This window comes from Schistocerca serialis, chromosome 1 (assembly GCF_023864345.2).
Source record: "Schistocerca serialis cubense isolate TAMUIC-IGC-003099 chromosome 1, iqSchSeri2.2, whole genome shotgun sequence".
In the NCBI taxonomy this organism is placed as follows: Eukaryota; Metazoa; Arthropoda; class Insecta; order Orthoptera; family Acrididae; genus Schistocerca; species Schistocerca serialis.
The window spans coordinates 1,175,918,800-1,175,938,413 of NC_064638.1; the positions used below are offsets into that span (position 1 = coordinate 1,175,918,800).

Genomic DNA, 19,614 nt, shown 5'->3' on the forward strand with positions numbered 1-19,614 from the left:
GTGGGACTGGGTTCTGGCTAGGGATGAGGGAACATTTCCATACAGATGCAGATGGAAGGGAAAAGAATTCATGGTGGTAGGTAAAAACACACAATAATGCAAAAATAGCACTGAAATAAGACCCAAAAAATTCACAAAAATACAATCAAACACATGGAAAAAATCACTAAAAGGATGAAATGGATGAAGTAAGGAGAAACAAGATGACATCTGAGGGAACAGACGGTTAGTGAAAGGTGAAAACCAACTGAAACTGGCATGAAGATACAATGAGATCAAAGAAAAATTAAACAAAAAGATTTAATGTGGGTGCAGCTCAGTTGGTGGATAAGTGTGAAGAAAGGGGGCAGCAGATGTGACTAGATTTGGTGAAGATAGTTTGTGCGAACTGGAGTACAGAGGACAAGGAGTGGGGGTGGGGAGGGATTGATAGGATGAGATAAAAGTTCAGGTGGCACATGAAGATACAGGAAATAACATCTGAAAATATGTGAATGTGGCACAGGAAGAGTGATATATTTGAAGGTACAGGATTAATGATATCAGTGGGAGTAATGGGGGACATGAGATGCTGCACCAACAATCAGTGCAGTTTTGTAGCCGTCTGCTGTGTGCGGTTGTGATTTTCGATAAGAGTCTGGCTTGTAGGTGTAGTGCAGTGCAGTTTGTAAGGCAACAAGAGAAACACAGGAATGAAGAGAAAGAAGGATGGACACTGAGTACAGTAATGCATTAGAAAATAGTAATAAAGGAAAACAGCATTGGGTTATGGGATGGAAGAAACGCCATCAGACAAAATTAAACAGTGGAAAATCCAGGATGGAAAGTAACAATATTATGGAAAGGATAGTTGCTATTCACTATATAGAGGAGATGCTGCATCACAGATAGCAAGTTTTTTATATTAAAATAAAAAGGAAGTCCCTTCACTGCCTGTCAGATGATAAACATAGGGAATATAACACGTTACCAAGTCTTGGAAGTCAGTGCATTGCTGTTCTCCACATCCCCACCCTACACCCATTCCCCCCTCTTGTGCCACCTCTCCTCTCTTTCCATTTCTCCTGGCACACACCACTGACATGCTTTTTCCTAGCTGCATTCAGTACTGTTCCTCCCTCTTACCACAGTGTAATTTTAGCAATAGAAATGAATGAATAAAAGAAATACAGAAACATGGTTATGGAGAAAGTTTGAGTAAATTAAATCCGATGCTATAAGAAAAACTGTTACAGGGGAACGAATTTTATAATCTAACAATTAGCATAAGTATATGCAAGGGCATTTATCTGAAACAATGTGTGTCAGTTTCAGATCAATTGTTGTACATTTCATGTTGTTGTTGTTGTTGTTGTTGTTGTTGTCTTCAGTCCAAAGGCCAGTTTGATGCAGCTCTGTATGCTACTCTATCCTGTGCAAGCCTGTTCATCTCCAATTAACCACTGCAACCTCCATCCCCCCTGAATCTGCTTACTGTACTCATCTCTTGGTCTACCTCTACGATTTTTACTACCCATGCTTCCCTACAGTACTAAACTGGTGACCCCTTGATGCCTCAGAATGTGTCCTACCAACTGATCCCTTCTTCTAGTCAGGTTGTACCACAAATTTCTCTTCTCTTCAATTCTATTACCTCCTCATTAGTTATATGATCTCCCCATCTAATCTTCAGCATTTTTCTGTAGCACCACATCTCAAAAACTTCTCTTCTCTTCTCGTCTAAACTGTTCATCATCCATGTTTCACTTCCGTAATGGCTACACTCCATACAAATACTTTCACAAAGGGCTTCCTGACACTTAAATCTATACTTGATGTTAACAAATTTCTCTTCTTCAGAAACGCTTTTCTTGCCACTGCCAGTCTACATTTATATCCTCCCTACTTTAACCATCATTAGTTATTTTGCTTTCCAGATAGTAAAACTCATCTACTACTTTAAGTGTCTCCTGATCTAATTCCCTCAGCATTACTTGATTTAATTTGACTACATTTCATTATCCTTATTTTGCTTTTGTTGACATTCATCTTATATCCTCCTTTCAAGACACTGTCAATGCCATTCAACTGCTCTTCCAAGTCCTTTGCTGTCTCTGACAGAATTACAATGTCGATGGCAAACTTCAAAGTTTTTATTTCTTCTCCTAGGACTTTAATTCGTACTCAAAATTTTACTTTTGTGTCCTTTACTGCTTGCTCAATATACATATTAAATAACATCAGGGATAGGCAACAACCCTGTCTCACCCCCTTCTCAAGCACTGCTTCCCCTTCGCTTCGTGGCCTTAACTGTTATAACTGCTATCTGGTTTCTGTACAGATTGTAAACAGCCTTTCGTTCCCTATATTTTATCCCATCAACACTGTCAAAAGCTTTCTCTAAGTCTACAAATGCTATAAATGTAGGTTTGCCTTTCCTTAACCTATATCTTATGGGAAGTTGTAGGGTCAGTATTGCCTCGCCTGTTCCTGCATTTCTCCTGAATCCAAACTGATCTTCCCCGAGGTCTGCTTCTAACAGTTTTCCCATTCTTCTGTAAAGGATTCATGTTCGTATTCATAACTTCATATCATCATAACATATAAAATAAAAATAGCTTCCAGATACACTTTCCAGCCTTATCCAAAAGTGGTGAGTGAAGGTTTCTAATTTACAACAAAAATCTTCAATTTGGTGTACAACTGTCCTTAACAGGTATCATGGTACATGTAAGTGTTATTATACCTATGAAGCGTAAAAAGTTAGTAATTAACTACACTGTAAAACAGGGTATGAAGTATTTAATGGATGTTAGCCATGACCAAAACTACACTCTCATTTGAAATATAGTTACTTTTTTGACTTCAGCCTGGTGAAAGCATTGGTTTATAACTAAAAAACTATTACATTCTGATGTAACTGCTGAACTTACCTATAGAATTCCCACAAATCTTGCCAATCTCTGCCCACTTTGCTTTCACACAGTCATGGAAATAATCTTCAAATTTATCTCTAAGATGTTGTCGTTTCTCCATGCCAACCAAAGAAAAGAAAGCAAAGAAATCAACAGGGAAGTTCTCGTTAGCCAGATGATGACATAACTTTCTAACAAACTGCACACAGACATTCTCATTTTCATCCTGTAACGTAAAGTGATACTTGATAAAATTATTTATTATATTAGACTAATTTATAGCTTCACAGAAAAAATTTGCTTTTCAAATGTAAGTATCAATATTGATCATCTCAATGGCAAGCAATATGGATCCTGAAAACAAAAACGAAATTACCACAGGTTAGAGTCTACCTTCCTGTGGAGATCAACATCACTTAAAATAAAACACTAGTGCACCCGAATAGAGTTTGGGGAGGGTATGGAATGTGAGACAGAAGAAGAAATAATCATATCACTCACTAGAAACAATTAGGGGATCCAGTGAAGGCTTCGGAAACTGAATATGAATTTCAGCCTATTCTTTACAAACACGTGGCTACTGGCATCGTCACACCATCTGTGTTTGTACGGGGTGACAATTAGAGAACTATATGAAAAAAATGTAACTATGGTGTGCACACACTTTATTCAATATGTAAACATCACTACAGATATTAAGATTTAGGTTATGATATGTTCGATATGCCTGCCATCATTGGCAATGATGTGGCACATACGAATAGTGAAATTCTGCATGACCAGCTGAAGTGTTGGAACATTGATGCTGTCGATGACCTCCTGAATGGCACTTTGCAGCTCAGCAATGCTTTTGGGGTTACTGATGTACACCTTGTCTTTAATACAGCCCCACAAAAAGGAGTCGCAAGTGTTCAGATCCAGAGAATATGGCGGCCAATTGAGGCTCATGCCAGTGGCCTCTGTGTACCCCAGAGCCAGAATATGGCCCCCTGGGGAGCTTCCGGAAATAAGAAATTCTCCTGCTTCAATGGGGTCGAGCTCTGTCTTGCATGAACCATATCTTGTCAAAACTGGGGTCACTTTGGATAATGGAGATGAAATCATCTTCCAAAACCTTCACATATTTTGTTTGGTAGTCAATGTGCCATCAAGGAATATCACACTGATTGTTCTGTGACTGGACATTGTTCACCCTCAACAGGTGACTGTGTGGTGTGCAGACATTTCTACCACGAAATGAAGATTCTCAGTCCCCAAAATGCGCAAATTTTGCTTTTTGATGAACTCATCCGAATCAAACCATGCATGTGCATACTAATTCCATTGCCAGCCATGCAGTTTGAACGTTCTAAAGCAAACTGTTTAAAAGTTATGACAATTTTATTTCATATAGTTCAATAATTGTCACCCTGTGTGTGACTTCATGGACAACACTAAAATGAATTTTGTTTCATCTGTTGATAATATATTAAACAAATTCCTAACTTATCTGAATGTTGACTGCATCGTGGATTTGGAAAAGTGTTGCGTGGAGTAACTGTTGGAACAGATTGTGGACAAAAATGAAGCTCTTCACCCTTATAGTTCAAGGAATCAACTATCCTTACCTGCCTGTTAGTCAGTATAGTAATTTTCCATGTGAAATACAATTTCCAATATCACTCATAAATCTTACAGCAGCCTTGATTCAATATCCAGTCACAGGTTTCTGCACTATGAATACTGAGCTACAGCACTATAGCGTCTGAAAAGCTAAGGTACAGTCAATGACACAAAATTGGACTTTTCCATTAATAAACTAACAACCACAAAACATTGTAGAATAATGAATAGCCAGAGTATTATCATTTCGCTATGGGATGTCTAATTGTAAAAACACTGGAAATTAATGACGGCAAATTTGCTCTTATTCATTATTTGTTTCTGTATCAGTTTCGCACAATTTTCAGGATTTTTGCCTCCATCTTTGCACATCTGCTCTGAATTAATATTTGTATAATACAGATAAGTGTCCATAGATACATTGTCTTATGAAGTCGTTAGTGTGTGATAGTTTTCTGATGGTTCAGTTAAGCTCACTTTACAGTTAATTTTGAAGCAAGCTTAAAATTAAGATTTCTATTGTATTAAAACTGTAAGTGAAAGATGGGACTGGAATTGTCAGGTAAATGATGGGATGTGGACAACACTGTGAATATAGCTGATTCATGTAGTAAATGATTGTTAATATTATTTACAATAATGAGGGAGAGGCTTTACTTAGCCCTTCTAGTGACTCGATTACTCAAACATTTAAGTAAAGCTTATCTCCAGGCCACTTCCCAAAAGCATTAACCCATTACACATTCATTCTAAGGTGTAACCTGGCTCCCCTGGGAGAAAGAGGCAAAGCTTGTCGCAACAGCCAGTGCACTGTGAGCCAATCGCAGCTTCAGCTGCCAGAATCCTCTACTCAGAGGCCAAGTTAAAGTGTGCGATCTGTATACATAAGAGCAATGATGTATCAGTGTGCTCGTAAACTGCACTCTGGTTCAAGTCAAACAGTGGGCACTTGAACGGTCTCTATATAAGTACTCGCCATGAATGGCAAGGTAGGACTTAGCTGTAGAACTTAACATCTCAAAACAAAGAAACATGTACATTTGTCTGCTAGCAGAAGTTGGTTCAAGGCAGAATTCCAGAAACAATAATGTAGCCGTTTCAAGTGCGACGTGTTTCGAACTATGGTTGCATAAGATAGCAGCAGAGGTTGGGCCTGAAGAACTCTATGACGTTGCCAACACCAGCAAGCAATTGCACAATAGCCATTACCAAATGTTTTGTGCACTCCACTTTGCATTGTATTGTGCATAGGTTGTTATTTTCTTTTCTTGTTTTGAAACAAGCAAAGAGACTAATCTTGATCCTTCACATGGTTCGAGTTCAACTCTCACAACACCAGAAGGGATCAGCAACATGTGTCAATTCTGCTTCTGCAGGAACACATTTCCTTATATTCGCAGCCACCTGTTATGTTGTATTGTTTGCACCACAGTGACCACATCGAGAATCTTCCCGTAAGGTGCAAATAGAGCCACTTTTGGCACCACTTCCAACACTTCATACCCTGTCAGTTCTATCTGTAGCATTCTCAACTATGGGTCACACAGCTCACAAACGGGCTCAGGAATATACTAATCAGACCTTATAAGCCACAGATTCTTCTGCAAATTTTGTAATAATTGAAAAGGGTGGGGAAAAAATAATTATGAGGAACACCTTAAATCAGATAAGTACTCTGTCCACCAGCAAAAAATGACATTGCTTCTCAAGAGAAACAATCAGTTGCTGAAAGCTTAACTAGATCCAAAAGAAGAAAACAAGCAGACTATTTTGGAAAAAGCTGTTGAAGTCTTTGCAGAATGAAGTTTGTCAGCAGACAGCTCTAGTTATACAGAATAAATATTTATCCTCTTTTATTATTATTTTATTATCTGTAACTTTTTTTGTAATCAATTTCATATTTAGGTATGTTAGTGAGGCAAACTTCTAAATTTATATGTCTAACGCTCCATTAAAAGAATAGATGTTTATTTTGCCAAAAACTCAAAACCATGCTGACATCTGCACCCTGCTTCATGCCCTTTTCTCCCAATTGCCCCTTGGTTGTGGAAGCCGATGTGTCCATTGGAGTGGTCTTGGAACACAGGGACGCGGTTGGTTCCAAACAGTGTACCGCATATGCATTCAAGGCCCTGATCCCAGCATAGCCCAACTGTTCCCAGATAGAAAAAGACACCTTGACAATAGTGTTCGCAATCAAGAAATTTCATGTCTACCTCTTTGAAATGCAGTTCTCTCTAATTACAGATTATGAAATATTACTGTACCTCATTGCCCTATCAGAACCCCTCGGAGAGCATTAAAGATAAACACCAGTCCTAATTGCCTGATTGTAAAGTGACCTGTTACCAAATTACATACAAAAATACCCACTATTTCAGTATATATATAATTCGAAAATGATGCTTTGCTGAGTAACATTGTTCTTATGTGAAACACAATATAAATGTGAAATTAATACTGTAACTAATCGAAAGAAATGTAGCACATGGTCAGGGTGTACCAGTAAACCTATCATTATAAAATTACTACAGCAAATTAAATAGAACATATAAATAAAGCATGTTAATTGAATCTCCGATATATGTTAGCACTAAAATTCAGGCACTAGTTGATTTGTTATAAACAAATTTAGAAATGTAATTGTTACCTGTAACCACCCCCATGAACCATGGTCCTTGCCGTTGGTGGGGAGGCTTGCGTGCCTCAGCGATACAGATAGCCGTACCGTAGGTACAACCACAACGGAGGGGTATCTGTTGAGAGGCCAGACAAACATGTGGTTCCTGAACAGGGGCAGCAGCCTTTTCAGTAGTTGCAAGGGCAACAGTCTGGATGATTGACTGATCTGGCCTTGTAACAATAACCAAAACGGCCTTGCTGTGCTGGTACTGGGAACGGCTGAAAGCAAGGGGAAACTACGGCAGTAATTTTTCCCGAGGGCATGCAGCTTTACTGTATGATTAAATGATGATGGCGTCCTCTTGGGTAAAATATTCTGGAGGTAAAATAGTCCCCCATTCGGATCTCCGGGCGGGGACTACTCAAGAGGATGTCGTTATCAGGAGAAAGAAAACTGGCGTTCTACGGATCGGAGCGTGGAATGTCAGATCCCTTAATCGGGCAGGTAGGTTAGAAATTTTAAAAACGGAAATGGATAGGTTAAAGTTAGATATAGTGGGAATTAGTGAAGTTCGGTGGCAGGAGGAACAAGACTTCTGGTCAGGTGACTACAGGGTTATAAACACAAAGTCAAATAGGGGTAATGCAGGAGTAGGTTTAATAATGAATAGGAAAATAGGAATGCGGGTAAGCTACTACAAACAGCATAGTGAACGCATTATTGTGGCCAAGATAGATACGAAGCCCACACCTACTACAGTAGTACAAGTTTATATGCCCACTAGCTCTGCAGATGACGAAGAAATTGAAGAAATGTATGATGAAATAAAAGAAATTATTCAGATAGTGAAGGGAGACGAAAATTTAATAGTCATGGGTGACTGGAATTCGAGTGTAGGAAAAGGGAGAGAAGGAAACTTAGTAGGTGAATATGGATTGGGGCTAAGAAATGAAAGAGGAAGCCGCCTGGTAGAATTTTGCACAGAGCACGACTTAATCACAGCTAACACTTGGTTTAAGAATCATGATAGAAGGTTGTATACATGAAAGAACCCTGGAGATACTAAAAGGTATCAGATAGATTATATAATGGTAAGACAGAGATTTAGGAACCAGGTTTTAAATTGTAAGACATTTCCAGGGGCAGATGTGGACTCTGACCACAATCTATTGGTTATGAGCTGTAGATTAAAACTGAAGAAACTGCAAAAAGGTAGGAATTTAAGGAGACGGGACCTGGATAAACTGAAAGAACCAGAGGTTGTACAGAGTTTCAGGGAGAGCATAAGGGAACAATTGACAGGAATGGGGGAAAGAAATACAGTAGAAGAAGAATGGGTAGCTTTGAGGGATGAAGTAGTGAAGGCAGCAGAGGATCAAGAAGGTAAAAAGACGAGGGCTAGTAGGAATCCTTGGGTAACAGAAGAAATATTGAATTTAATTGATGAAAGGAGAAAATATAAAAATGCAGTAAATGAAGCAGGCAAAAAGGAATACAAACGTCTCAAAAATGAGATCGACAGGAAGTGCAAAATGGCTAAGCAGGGATGGCTAGAGGACAAATGTAAGGATCTAGAGGCTTATCTCACTAGGGGTAAGATAGATACTGCCTATAGGAAAATTAAAGAGACCTTTGGAGATAACAGAACCACTTGTATGAACATCAAGAGCTCAGATGGAAACCCAGTTCTAAGCAAAGAAGGGAAAGCAGAAAGGTGGAAGGAGTATATAGAGGGTCTATACAAGGGCGATGTACTTGAGGACAATATTATGGAAATGGAAGAGGATGTAGATCAAGATGAAATGGGAGATACGATAATGCGTGAAGAGTTTGACAGAGCACTGAAAGACCTGAGTAGAAACAAGTCCCCCGGAGTAGACAACATTCCATTGGAACTACTGACAGCCTTGGGTGAGCCAGTCCTGGGGAATCTCTACCATCTGGTGAGCTAAATGTATGAGACAGGCGAAATACCTCAGACTTCAAGAAGAATATAATTATTCCAATCCCAAAGAAAGCAGGTGTTGACAGATGTGAAAATTACCGAACTATCAGTTTAATAAGACACAGCTGCAAAATACTAACATGAATTCTTTACAGACGAATGGAAAAACTAGTAGAAGCCGACCTCGGGGAAGATCAGTTTGGATTCCGTAGAAATACTGGAACACGTGAGGCAATACTGACCTTACAACTTATCTTAGAAGAAAGATTAAGGAATGGCAAACCTACGTTTCTAGCATTTGTAGACTTAGAGAAAGCTTTTGACAATGTTGACTGGAGTACTCTCTTTCAAATTCTAAAGGTGGCAGGGGTAAAATACAGGGAGCGAAAGGCTATTTACAATTTGTACAGAAACCAGATGGCAGTTATAAGAGTCGAGGGACATGAAAGGGAAGCAGTGGTTGGGAAGGGAGTAAGACAGGGTTGTAGCCTATCCCCGATGTTATTCAATCTGTATATTGAACAAGCAGTAAAGGAAACAAAAGAAAAATTCAGAGTAGGTATTAAAATCCATGGAGAAGAAATAAAAACTTTGAGGTTCGCCAATGACATTGTAATTCTGTCAGAGACAGCAAAGGACTTGGAAGAGCAGTTGAATGGAATGGACAGTGTCTTGAAAGGAGGATATAAGATGAACATCAACAAAAGCAAAACGAGGATAATGAAATGTAGTCTAATTAAGTCGGTTGATGCTGAGGGAATTAGATTAGGAAATGAGACACTTAAAGTTGTAAATGAGTTTTGCTATTTGTGGAGCAAAATAATTGGTGATGGTCGAAGTAGAGAGGATATAAAATGTAGACTGGCAATGGCAAGGAAAGCATTTCTGAAGAAGAGGAATTTGTTAACATCGAGTATTGATTTAAGTGTCAGGAAGTCATTTCTGAAAGTATTTGTATGGAGTGTAGCCATGTATGGAAGTGAAACATGGATGGTAAATAGTTTGGACAAGAAGAGAATAGAAGCTTTCGAAATGTGGTGCTACAGGAGAATGCTGAAGATTAGATGGGTAGATCACATAACTAATGAGGAAGTATTGTATAGGATTGGGGAGAAGAGAAGTTTGTGGCACAACTTAACCAGAAGAAGGGCTCGGTTGGTAGGACATGTTCTGAGGCATCAAGGGATCACTAATTTAGTATTGGAGGGCAGCGTGGAGGGTAAAAATCATAGGGGGAGACCAAGAGACGAATACACGAAGCAGATTCAGAAGGATGTAGGTTGCAGTAGGTACTGGGAGATGAAGAAGCTTGCACAGGATAGAGTAGCATGGAGAGCTGCATCAGGGTAATAAAAAACCACCAAAACAAATTCAAAACCAAAACGATAATTGCATTGCCATCGCCTGACTCCATTACGAAAACACTTCAAAAAAATTCATTAGAAACTTCATCAGCAGCAGCAAAACATGTAAAAAAAGACCAAATTTTAACAGAAAGAACAGTGGACATCGATTTCAACAACAAAAGAACTACTGTTCCTCATCAGCCAAGTATTATTTTAGACGAAAATAACAAAAACGAGAAGACTCCAAGTTCACAAGGAAACACAGCAGTAGTGGTAGAACCAACATTTGAAGTGTCAGAAACAGCACCACCATCAACATCAACAAATAGAAGGCTGTTGGACAGAAGAAATGCTGAGCCTCCTTCTCATCTCAACGATTTTTTATGTGTGGGCCCGAAGAAAAAGAAGGGACAACAGTAGGTAGTGTCAGGTGTCTCCTCTCTCCTGTCTCAAGGCAGACTCCAATGGATTCTCAGTCAGGTAACAGCACTAATAGAATGAAAAAGCAAGAGGAAGGCATCTCTTTCTTTCATCAAAATATAAGGGGCCTCTTAAACAAAATAGATCAACTCCTTATTAACATTAGTGAAAAGGACAGTATAAATAATGCCCAGATTTTGTGCTTAACTGAGCACCATGTTACTGATAAATGTGCCTTGCCATCTATAGCAAGTTATACTTTAGTAACATACTACTGTAGGGAAAGTAAAGATAAAGGTGGAGTAGCAATTTATGTTAAGGATAGTGTAGCATACAAAGCTATAGATATTAAGAAATATTGTGTGGAACAACAATTTGAGGCATGTGCCACAGAAATAACAACTAAATTCTATCCAATAATAGTGTTGGCTGTCTACAGGGCTCCTTCAGGTGACATAAAAACTTTTCTGCATTCAATGGAACTCCTTCTGTCATGGTTACTTTCAAAAGCGAAGGATATTGTAGTATTAGGTGATTTTAATATAAACTTTTTGACAGAAAATAAGAATAAAATAGACTTTGAGATTGTGATGACCTTACTCAATCTGACTTCAGTAATAAATTTCCCAACAAGAATTACATCCGAGTGCCAAACTATGATAGACAACGTTTTTTTAGATGTAAATAGACATCAGAATTATATTGTCAGGCAGGTTATAAGTGGGCTTTCAGATCATGATGGACAAATTCTCACTATTTATGACGTTAATCTGTTCAAAAAAGAATTTCCCCGATGGAAAGTCATAAGAGTAATTAATGAAAAGGCGAAAGGAACTTTCAACCACAGGTTGCAGCAAATGGATTGGTCTTTAGTATATAGCCATGATGATGTTGATACTAAATTTAACTGTTTTATAAATGAATTCTGTGCTCTTTTTGAAGAAATATTTCCCAAGAAATGGTTCAGAAACAGTGCTTCCAATTCTGTAAGCAAGCCTTGGATTACAAAAGGTATAAAACAGTCATGTAAAACCAAAAGGGAAACTTATGCTGCAATAAGATTCTGTAAAGATGTAGAAAAATGGGAACACTATAGAATATACTGTAAAATTTTGAAGAAACTAATACAGAAATCAAAAGCCCTTTATTATGAGAAGAAAATAGATAATTCTAATAATAAAATAAAAGCAATTTGGAGCATTGTAAAAAAAGAAACAGGAAGAGATGCAACAAGTAAAGAAGATATAAATAATATCAGATATGAAGGTATCCTAGTAGATAACCCCAAAAGGGTGGCTGAGATTTTTAATAAACACTTCCTATCAGTATCTCAACAGATTGGTTGCAAGCCCGATGTTGATGAAGCTGTAACTCTTTGTCAAGCTGTATATTCTAACACAATTTCAGAAATGCACCTTAATCCTGTCACTGTAGAAGAAATTCAAAAAATCATCATGTCTCTAAAAAGTACGAATTCTGCAGGGGTTGATAATATATCTAGTAATTTATTGAAATATTCTTGTGTGTGGATAAGGGACATTCTCTGTCATATTTTCAATGCTTCCCTTCAGAAAGGTGTTGTTCCCAGTAGACTTAAGTATGCCATTGTGAAGCCCCTGTACAAAAAGGAGGATAAAGCTGAACTAACTAACTATCGACCTATCTCTTTGCTGACAGCTTTCTCCAAAATTCTAGAAAAGCTAATACATGTAAGAATTACTGATCATCTCATGAAGAATGGAGTTCTCAGCAAAAGCCAGTTTGGCTTTCAAAAGGGCCGTTCAACAGAAGACGCAGTCTATGCACTTGCAAATGAAGTTCTAGAAACCCTTAATGAAAAAATGCTAGCACTTGGTGTCTTCTGCGATTTATCCAAAGCGTTTGACTGTGTTGATCACCAGATTCTCTTGCAAAAAGCAAAATTAGTAGGAATAAGTGGTGTTGCAGGCAATTGGCTACAGTCGTACCTCCAAGACAGAAAACAAAAAGTTGTGTTGAATAGATCGGGTGGAGTATGTGACACTTCCTCAGATTCTGAATGGAGTTCCATTACATGTGGAGTGCCCCAGGGCTCAATTCTTGGGCCACTATTATTCCTGATTTTTATAAATGATCTACCATCATGTACAAGCCTGCCGTGTAAATTTACATTATTTCCTGATGATACCACAATTTTTATGAGCAGTAAAACAGATAACAATCTTGAGGAACTCAGTAATCACATACTCTCAGATATGGTTAATTGGTTCAAGGTGAAGGTCTCTCATTAAATTCCAGTAAGACCAGCTTTATTCAATTCTGTACAAAAACAGAAAAAGAGAGAGAGATAAGTGTGACATGTGGTAAACAACCAATAGTCAGAATGGAAACAACAAAATTTCTTGGAGTGCACATTGACAAGAAAATGAACTGGTCTTCACATATTATTGATCTCTGTAAGAGGCTTAGCTCTGCTACCTATGCTTTACGGGTTGTCACTACATGTGTTGAACCTAACACTGCAAAAGTGGCCTATTATGGCTATTTTCATTGTCTCATTGAGTACGGAATTATTTTTTGGGGCAACCAGCCATTAGCAAGGAAAGTGTTCATTGCACAGAAGCGAGCTTTAAGAATTATATGTAGATTGCGCCCAAGAGACTCTTGTAGAAATAGTTTTCGTAATCTTAAAATATACACAACTACATGCCAATATATTTTTTCTCTCATGTGTTTTGTTTGTAAAAATATAGATATATTTCAACCAAATAGTAATTATCATGAGCATAACACACGGAGGAAGAATGACATACACAGTGAACTCAGAAATTTGAGCTTGGCACAAAAGGGTGTCCATTACACTGGAGCAAAACTCTTCAATGCTCTTCCTCCCGAAATAAAGACAAAGATTCATAACAATAGCGAGTTTAAGAAAGCACTAAAAATATTTCTGCTAGAAAAAGCTTTTTACAGTCTAGATGAATTTTTAACTAAATAAATTGTAATATTTTAATATTATATAATACAAGTTGACATAATGCCACTACGAATTTTATTTAACCTGAGATCTGTATCTGTGTGTGCTCCGTATCTGTTTTCTGTAGTGTTTTAATAATTCTAAGAAAATATGTATTTTCTTTTTCTATATTGCTGCCCAAAGAATTTACTGTATAAGTTTTTATATAATTATGTACTCAAATTTCTGTATATGCTATAAGATTATCAGACTGTATTTGTAAAAAACTGACTCGTTCCACGTCCTTGTGTATTCAACACAGTTGACCTATGGAACACGAAATAATTCAAATCAAATCAAATCAAAACCAATCTCAGGACTGAAGACCACAACAACAACAACAACAACATAATTAGTCAGAAAATGTTATATTAACTCATAACTAAGTTGAAAACAGGTTCACCTTGTTCAACACTGAGATTGTAAATTTTTAGCAATGTGTATCTCATATTCAGCTTAACTTTTAATTGTGATTTTACATAAAATTGTAATTTTCCTTGTAGGTAATTGTTAACAAAAGTATAAATAGAGGTCACGCAGGTGCCTTGGAGCACTCGGTTTTTGGCTAGGGTTGTGAGCAAATGTATTGTAGGCTCACTCATTTGTTGATTGTTGTGAATACTGTGTTGTTTGATGTCAACTTTGGGTAGATGAGATGTAACTGGTACAGTTCACCAGGCTCGGACACCAGAGTCCTGGAAATATATTGGTGTTAAAACTGCACTGTACTTTGGAATTTATTTGGGAGTCTTCCGCAATCCTTTTCATAGGCTGCCCAGTGACGAGACATGAATCCAGGAATTCTACAAAACCCCAAGAACTAAACAACTCTCAATGTTGGTAGAATTGACGCGAAAACAACAGCACATTGACTGGCCATTTCATTCAAAACATTTGCAACGCGGAGGTGGGAAAATATAAACATCTCAACATGGTGGAGGAGCTGGGATCAAGTGGAAGACTGTGCAGAGGACGACTCACAAGAATTCCATGTACAAGAGGCAGGAACCATACTCTTGTACGTTGCAGACTGTGCCACGGACGTCGCCAGGAGCAAAAGTGATATTCTGGAATGACATCGCGAATGAATCAGATAAGTACCCATTTTATTTGTGTCCTAAAATTTTCTGTTTTTGTTTCATTGTGTGCGTGTGACAATTTCAATTGATAGGCAGGAAAGTGTTTTGTCTAGTGTTTAGCCACTTTGATCAAAATGAGCGAAACTCAGTTAAACCGAATAGGCATGACCACACAGTCAGGCCGTCAATTTCATGCTTCAACTCCAAATGTACACTTAAACAGTGAAGCAAATTCCGCGAGCAGTACTTGTTCGCCTTTTCATGGTTTTTCGGGAGCAAATCAGCAACTGAATTTAATTGATCAGATATCTCAATTGTTGAATAAGAAACTAGAACAACTGATAACTCAAAATAACCAATTAGGTAGCAACATGAAAGAGGTCACAGAAAAGCTGGACCAAAATTTGAAATCACTGAGATAAGAAATCAATGCAACAAATAACAAAGTACAAATTGTTACATGTGACATAGAAAGGGTAGAAACCAAAGTGCTTTCACAATCTCCGAATTTAAAGAAACAAACAAAAGCATTGAATTAGTTAACGAACGTGTCAAAAACACGGAAGTAGTCATTTTAAATGAATTAGTGAACCGAAAAGACGAGTTAAAAATGTTGCAGGAACTCATTGTTTCAGAAAAAGAATTGGTAGGAGAAAGATTGAAATTAAATTCTGAAGTAGTTTCTGATAAGATATCTCGTATTGACGAGAAGGTAGAAAGTGTAACAATAGAACTGCAAACAGTCAGCTCTGAAGTTTCAAAATTGCAAAATAATATAATGCCCAATTTTGATTCAAACCAGATGTTTGTGCATAATTGTAACAATGTTAGTTTAAAATGTTACTCAGGTGATGCGAAATTGCATCCGGTTGACTTTGTGCATCAGTGCAAAGACAGTTTCCAATCTAACATGCCAGAGTCTGCTAAAGTTAAATTTGTGAAACGTTTTTTGGACGGTGAAGCCCTTACATGGGCGAACCAAAACATTGATACAAATACTACATCTTTTGCCGATTTTGAACGCCAATTCTTGGCAAAGTTGTGGTCGGAAAACAAACAGGCAAGAATAAAATCTGAATTTCTTAACGGTAGCTAATATCACACAGGTCTTGCAATTAGCATGCGAGAATTTTGTGAAAAACAATTAAAGACGTTGTCGCATTTGAGCAAACCATTGGACGAACTGATACAGATTGACGCACTGAAACGGCGCCTACCGCACCGTTTTCAGTGGGGACTTGTATATGGACCAGATGACAGTGTTGACAAATTTTTACGTTATGTAGACAAAATTGACCGTGCATGGCAGAATGATGACAGACAGTACAATCAAAACCTCAGAAACACTCACAATAGGAATGGGGGGTCACAACAATATAATGGACACAGAAGTAATAACTGGCATGGTAACCAAAACAGTAGTTACAACAGACACTAAAACCATCAAGAACAGAGAAACAGTAACCAGCTTCACAACAGAAATTCCAACCACGGAAACAGGTAACCACCTCGTTGGGAGCCTGTCAATTTGAGGTAAATAATTATGGCACAAATCAGGCAAATAGGAGGTTAAAGAGACGGAAACATAAAAGCAATCATAATTGTAATGTAAATAGGGACTACTACTTAGATGATACTAGTTATAAGCAAAACTTCTGGGATCACATATTGAGTGAATTGAATAATGCACATACTCAAGCAGGACCACAACTTGAACTTAATGAACATGAATTAGCATTAATTGATGACACATTAACACCTGATGTAGACAGAACTTATGATATGTATGGTATCACTAGCTTGTTTTCTGATGAAGGTAAGGATAATGAGGTATCTATATTAGTAGAAATTGGTAGCCAAAATGAGGAAATAACACCTGACTTAGATAATGAAACAGGTAGCGATTTTAGTAGTGTAACTTCAGATGTTGAACACTTTGTAGTTAAGGCAGATGTGCATGCAGAGGCATCACCCACAGGTTATTTTGATGGTGATTTTGATAAAGATAGTGCTGTGAAGGATGATGTATTTGATGATATATGTACACAAGAGAAATTAGGTGGCATTATTTATGTTGAAGTTATTGATAATGGTGTTGCAGCTGAAAGTAACTCTGAATGCGAAGTTGGTTCATGTGACGATATTAAGAGTGCAAACAATGTATTGGTACCAATTTGTATAAAAGAAATCTTAAGTAAATCTACTAATAAGAAGGAACAAGATAAGTTGATAGGTGAGAAGATTTTGGAATCTATTATCAGTAAAAGTGAAGTTTGTTTAGAAAATAATAAGGAGAGTGAAGTCATCAAATCAAATCCATCCATGAAAGATAATTTTAAGTCTAGTGAAAGTAAGGTATCTGTTTCATGTGTATTTGATTCCAGTCATAATGACACTCAATCTTATGCTGATTCTGACTTTGAAACCTGTGGTGAAGAAGTATGTAACAACATCGATACAACTGAATTAGAAAGTGACTTGTTGGCAGAGAATGTGAATAGTGACCCAAATATTACCTTAGGTAGCCCTTACGTAGAAATAAGCATTAACAATTGGTCAGGACTTTGTTTGATTGAAACTGGCAGTCCCATTAGTAGTATCTCAGACAAGTTGAGGAACAGGATAAAAGACACGGAAAGTTACATCGAATTTCCAATCACGGGTGTACGGATTAAAGGTGCCACTGGCAAGTTTAGTAAGTTAATAAATAAACAAGCTTTAATTACATTTTCTGTTGGCAACATTAATTTTGAACATGGTTGTTTAGTTATTCCAGACCTCAATGAGCAAATGATTTTAGGGATGGACTGGATAGTTAAAGCAAAGGTGAGTTTTGATTGGTAAAATTCAGAATTACTGTTCACTGAACAAAAGACCAGTATTCAAGGAAAAATAGTGATCCAGTTGAATTCAAGTACAAGCAGTAGTAACCATATTAGGGAAATAGTTTATCCAGAGTGTAGCTGTTACATGGAGGAAGAGGAAAATAGGGATCACAATAACCAGAATTTGGTTGATGATAGTTACTCCCTAACCATATCAGACAAGGTAAAAGAAGCAAATGACTTGACTGAGTCTGAAAAGCAGGAATTAGAAAATTTTCTCTGGGAAAACTGTAACATTTTTTGTTATCAACCTGGTAGGGTCAAAGATTATGAATGTCATTTGAAGTTAAAGCTACACGAACCCTTTTTCATTAAGCCTTATGGGGTACCCATCTGTAAGAGGAAGGAAGTGGAGAGGGAACTCCAGAAAATGCAAAAATTGAGAGTAGTAGAGAGAAGTCACAGTCCATATAACAGCCCGATGGCCTGTATTTCAAAAAAGGATGGTGGTGTTAGGCTGGTATTGGATTCACCTCACCTGAATAAGTTCATAGAAAGAGAAACAGATCATCCTGAATCCATGGAGGAACTCCTGTACAAATTCAATGACACAAAATATTTTTCTAGCCTGGATTTGACCTCAGGTTTTCATCAAATCACATTAGCACAGGATTCAAGGCAGTACACAGCCTTTTTATATAATGGTAAATGTTTTCATTATTGTGTTGTTCCGTTCGGGCTGAATGTGTCTGTAGCTGAGTTTATTCGAGCTTTGGATCATGTGACTGGAAGTGAACTACTATCTAAACTAATTATTTATGTGGATGATATATTAATAACCAGCAAAACTTGGGAGGAACACCTTGATACTTTGTACAAATTAGCCAATAAGTTCAGACAAGGCGGTATGACCCTTAAATTAAGTAAATGCAAATTTGGAGTATCAGGCTTGAAGTTTTTAGGCCATATAATTAACAGAGAAGGCATTCTACCTGACAGTGATCAAATTTCTGCAATTGTCCAGTTTCCATGACCAAAGAACAAGAAACAGCTGAGGTCATTTTATGGTCTATGTAATTTTTATCGTAAGTATGTCAGCACCCAAGCTTTAAATGCACCGTGTTTGAGAGAGCTATTAAAAAAGAACACCATATGGGAATGGACAGATCAGTGTCAAGCAGCATTCGATGTGATCAAACAACAACTAAATAACAGTCAATTACTCCACAGACCTGACCTTTCACTACCATTTTGCCTAATGACAGATAGTTCAGATCACGGATTGGGTGTACATTTGTTTCAACAGAAGAAAATTGATGGAAAAATAGAATATCTTTCAATCAGTTTTGCCAGCCGAGGTCTGCAGAAACATGAACGTAATTACACAGTGACTGAGAAGGAACTACTTGCCATTGTATGGGGTTTCACTAAATACATGAACTATCTAGCAGGTCATAAAGTCATAGTTTTCACGGATCACAAAGCTCTACGTTATATTCAAGACTGCAAACTTTTCAACAGTAGATTAACCAGGTGGGCTATATTTTTACAACAATTTGATTATAGCATTCAGTATATAAAAGGGGATCAGAATATAATTGCTGATGTGTTGTCTAGATTACCTGTGTGGGGGGGGGGGGGGGGGGGTCAGGAAGAAGAACTATTGGATAACAAAGTCTTTAAAATAATGTACATGAGAGGGATTAAGGGTGAAAAGGAAATTACTAACATTTACAGTCAGCTTAGGAGATACCAGAACCAGGATGATGATTTGAAACTTGTGAAAAGCCTTATTGGTAAAAAGGGTTAAGGTTGGCATGTATTATCAAAACTTTAAAGGTATTTTATTCAGAAGACATAACACTGACTCTGACATCTGGAAGGT

General features: G+C 37.6%; 1 protein-coding gene across 1 annotated transcript in view; it reads right to left on the reverse strand.

Annotated features, from left to right (window-relative positions):
- Window positions 1–19,614, reverse strand: part of LOC126456397 (uncharacterized) — a 438,969-nt gene that overhangs the window by 48,790 nt on the left and 370,565 nt on the right. The window contains exon 18 of the mRNA XM_050092153.1: window positions 2,913–3,120. Within this exon, the coding sequence (XP_049948110.1) occupies window positions 2,913–3,120 (208 nt within the window). The remainder of the gene's footprint in view (window positions 1–2,912; window positions 3,121–19,614) is intronic.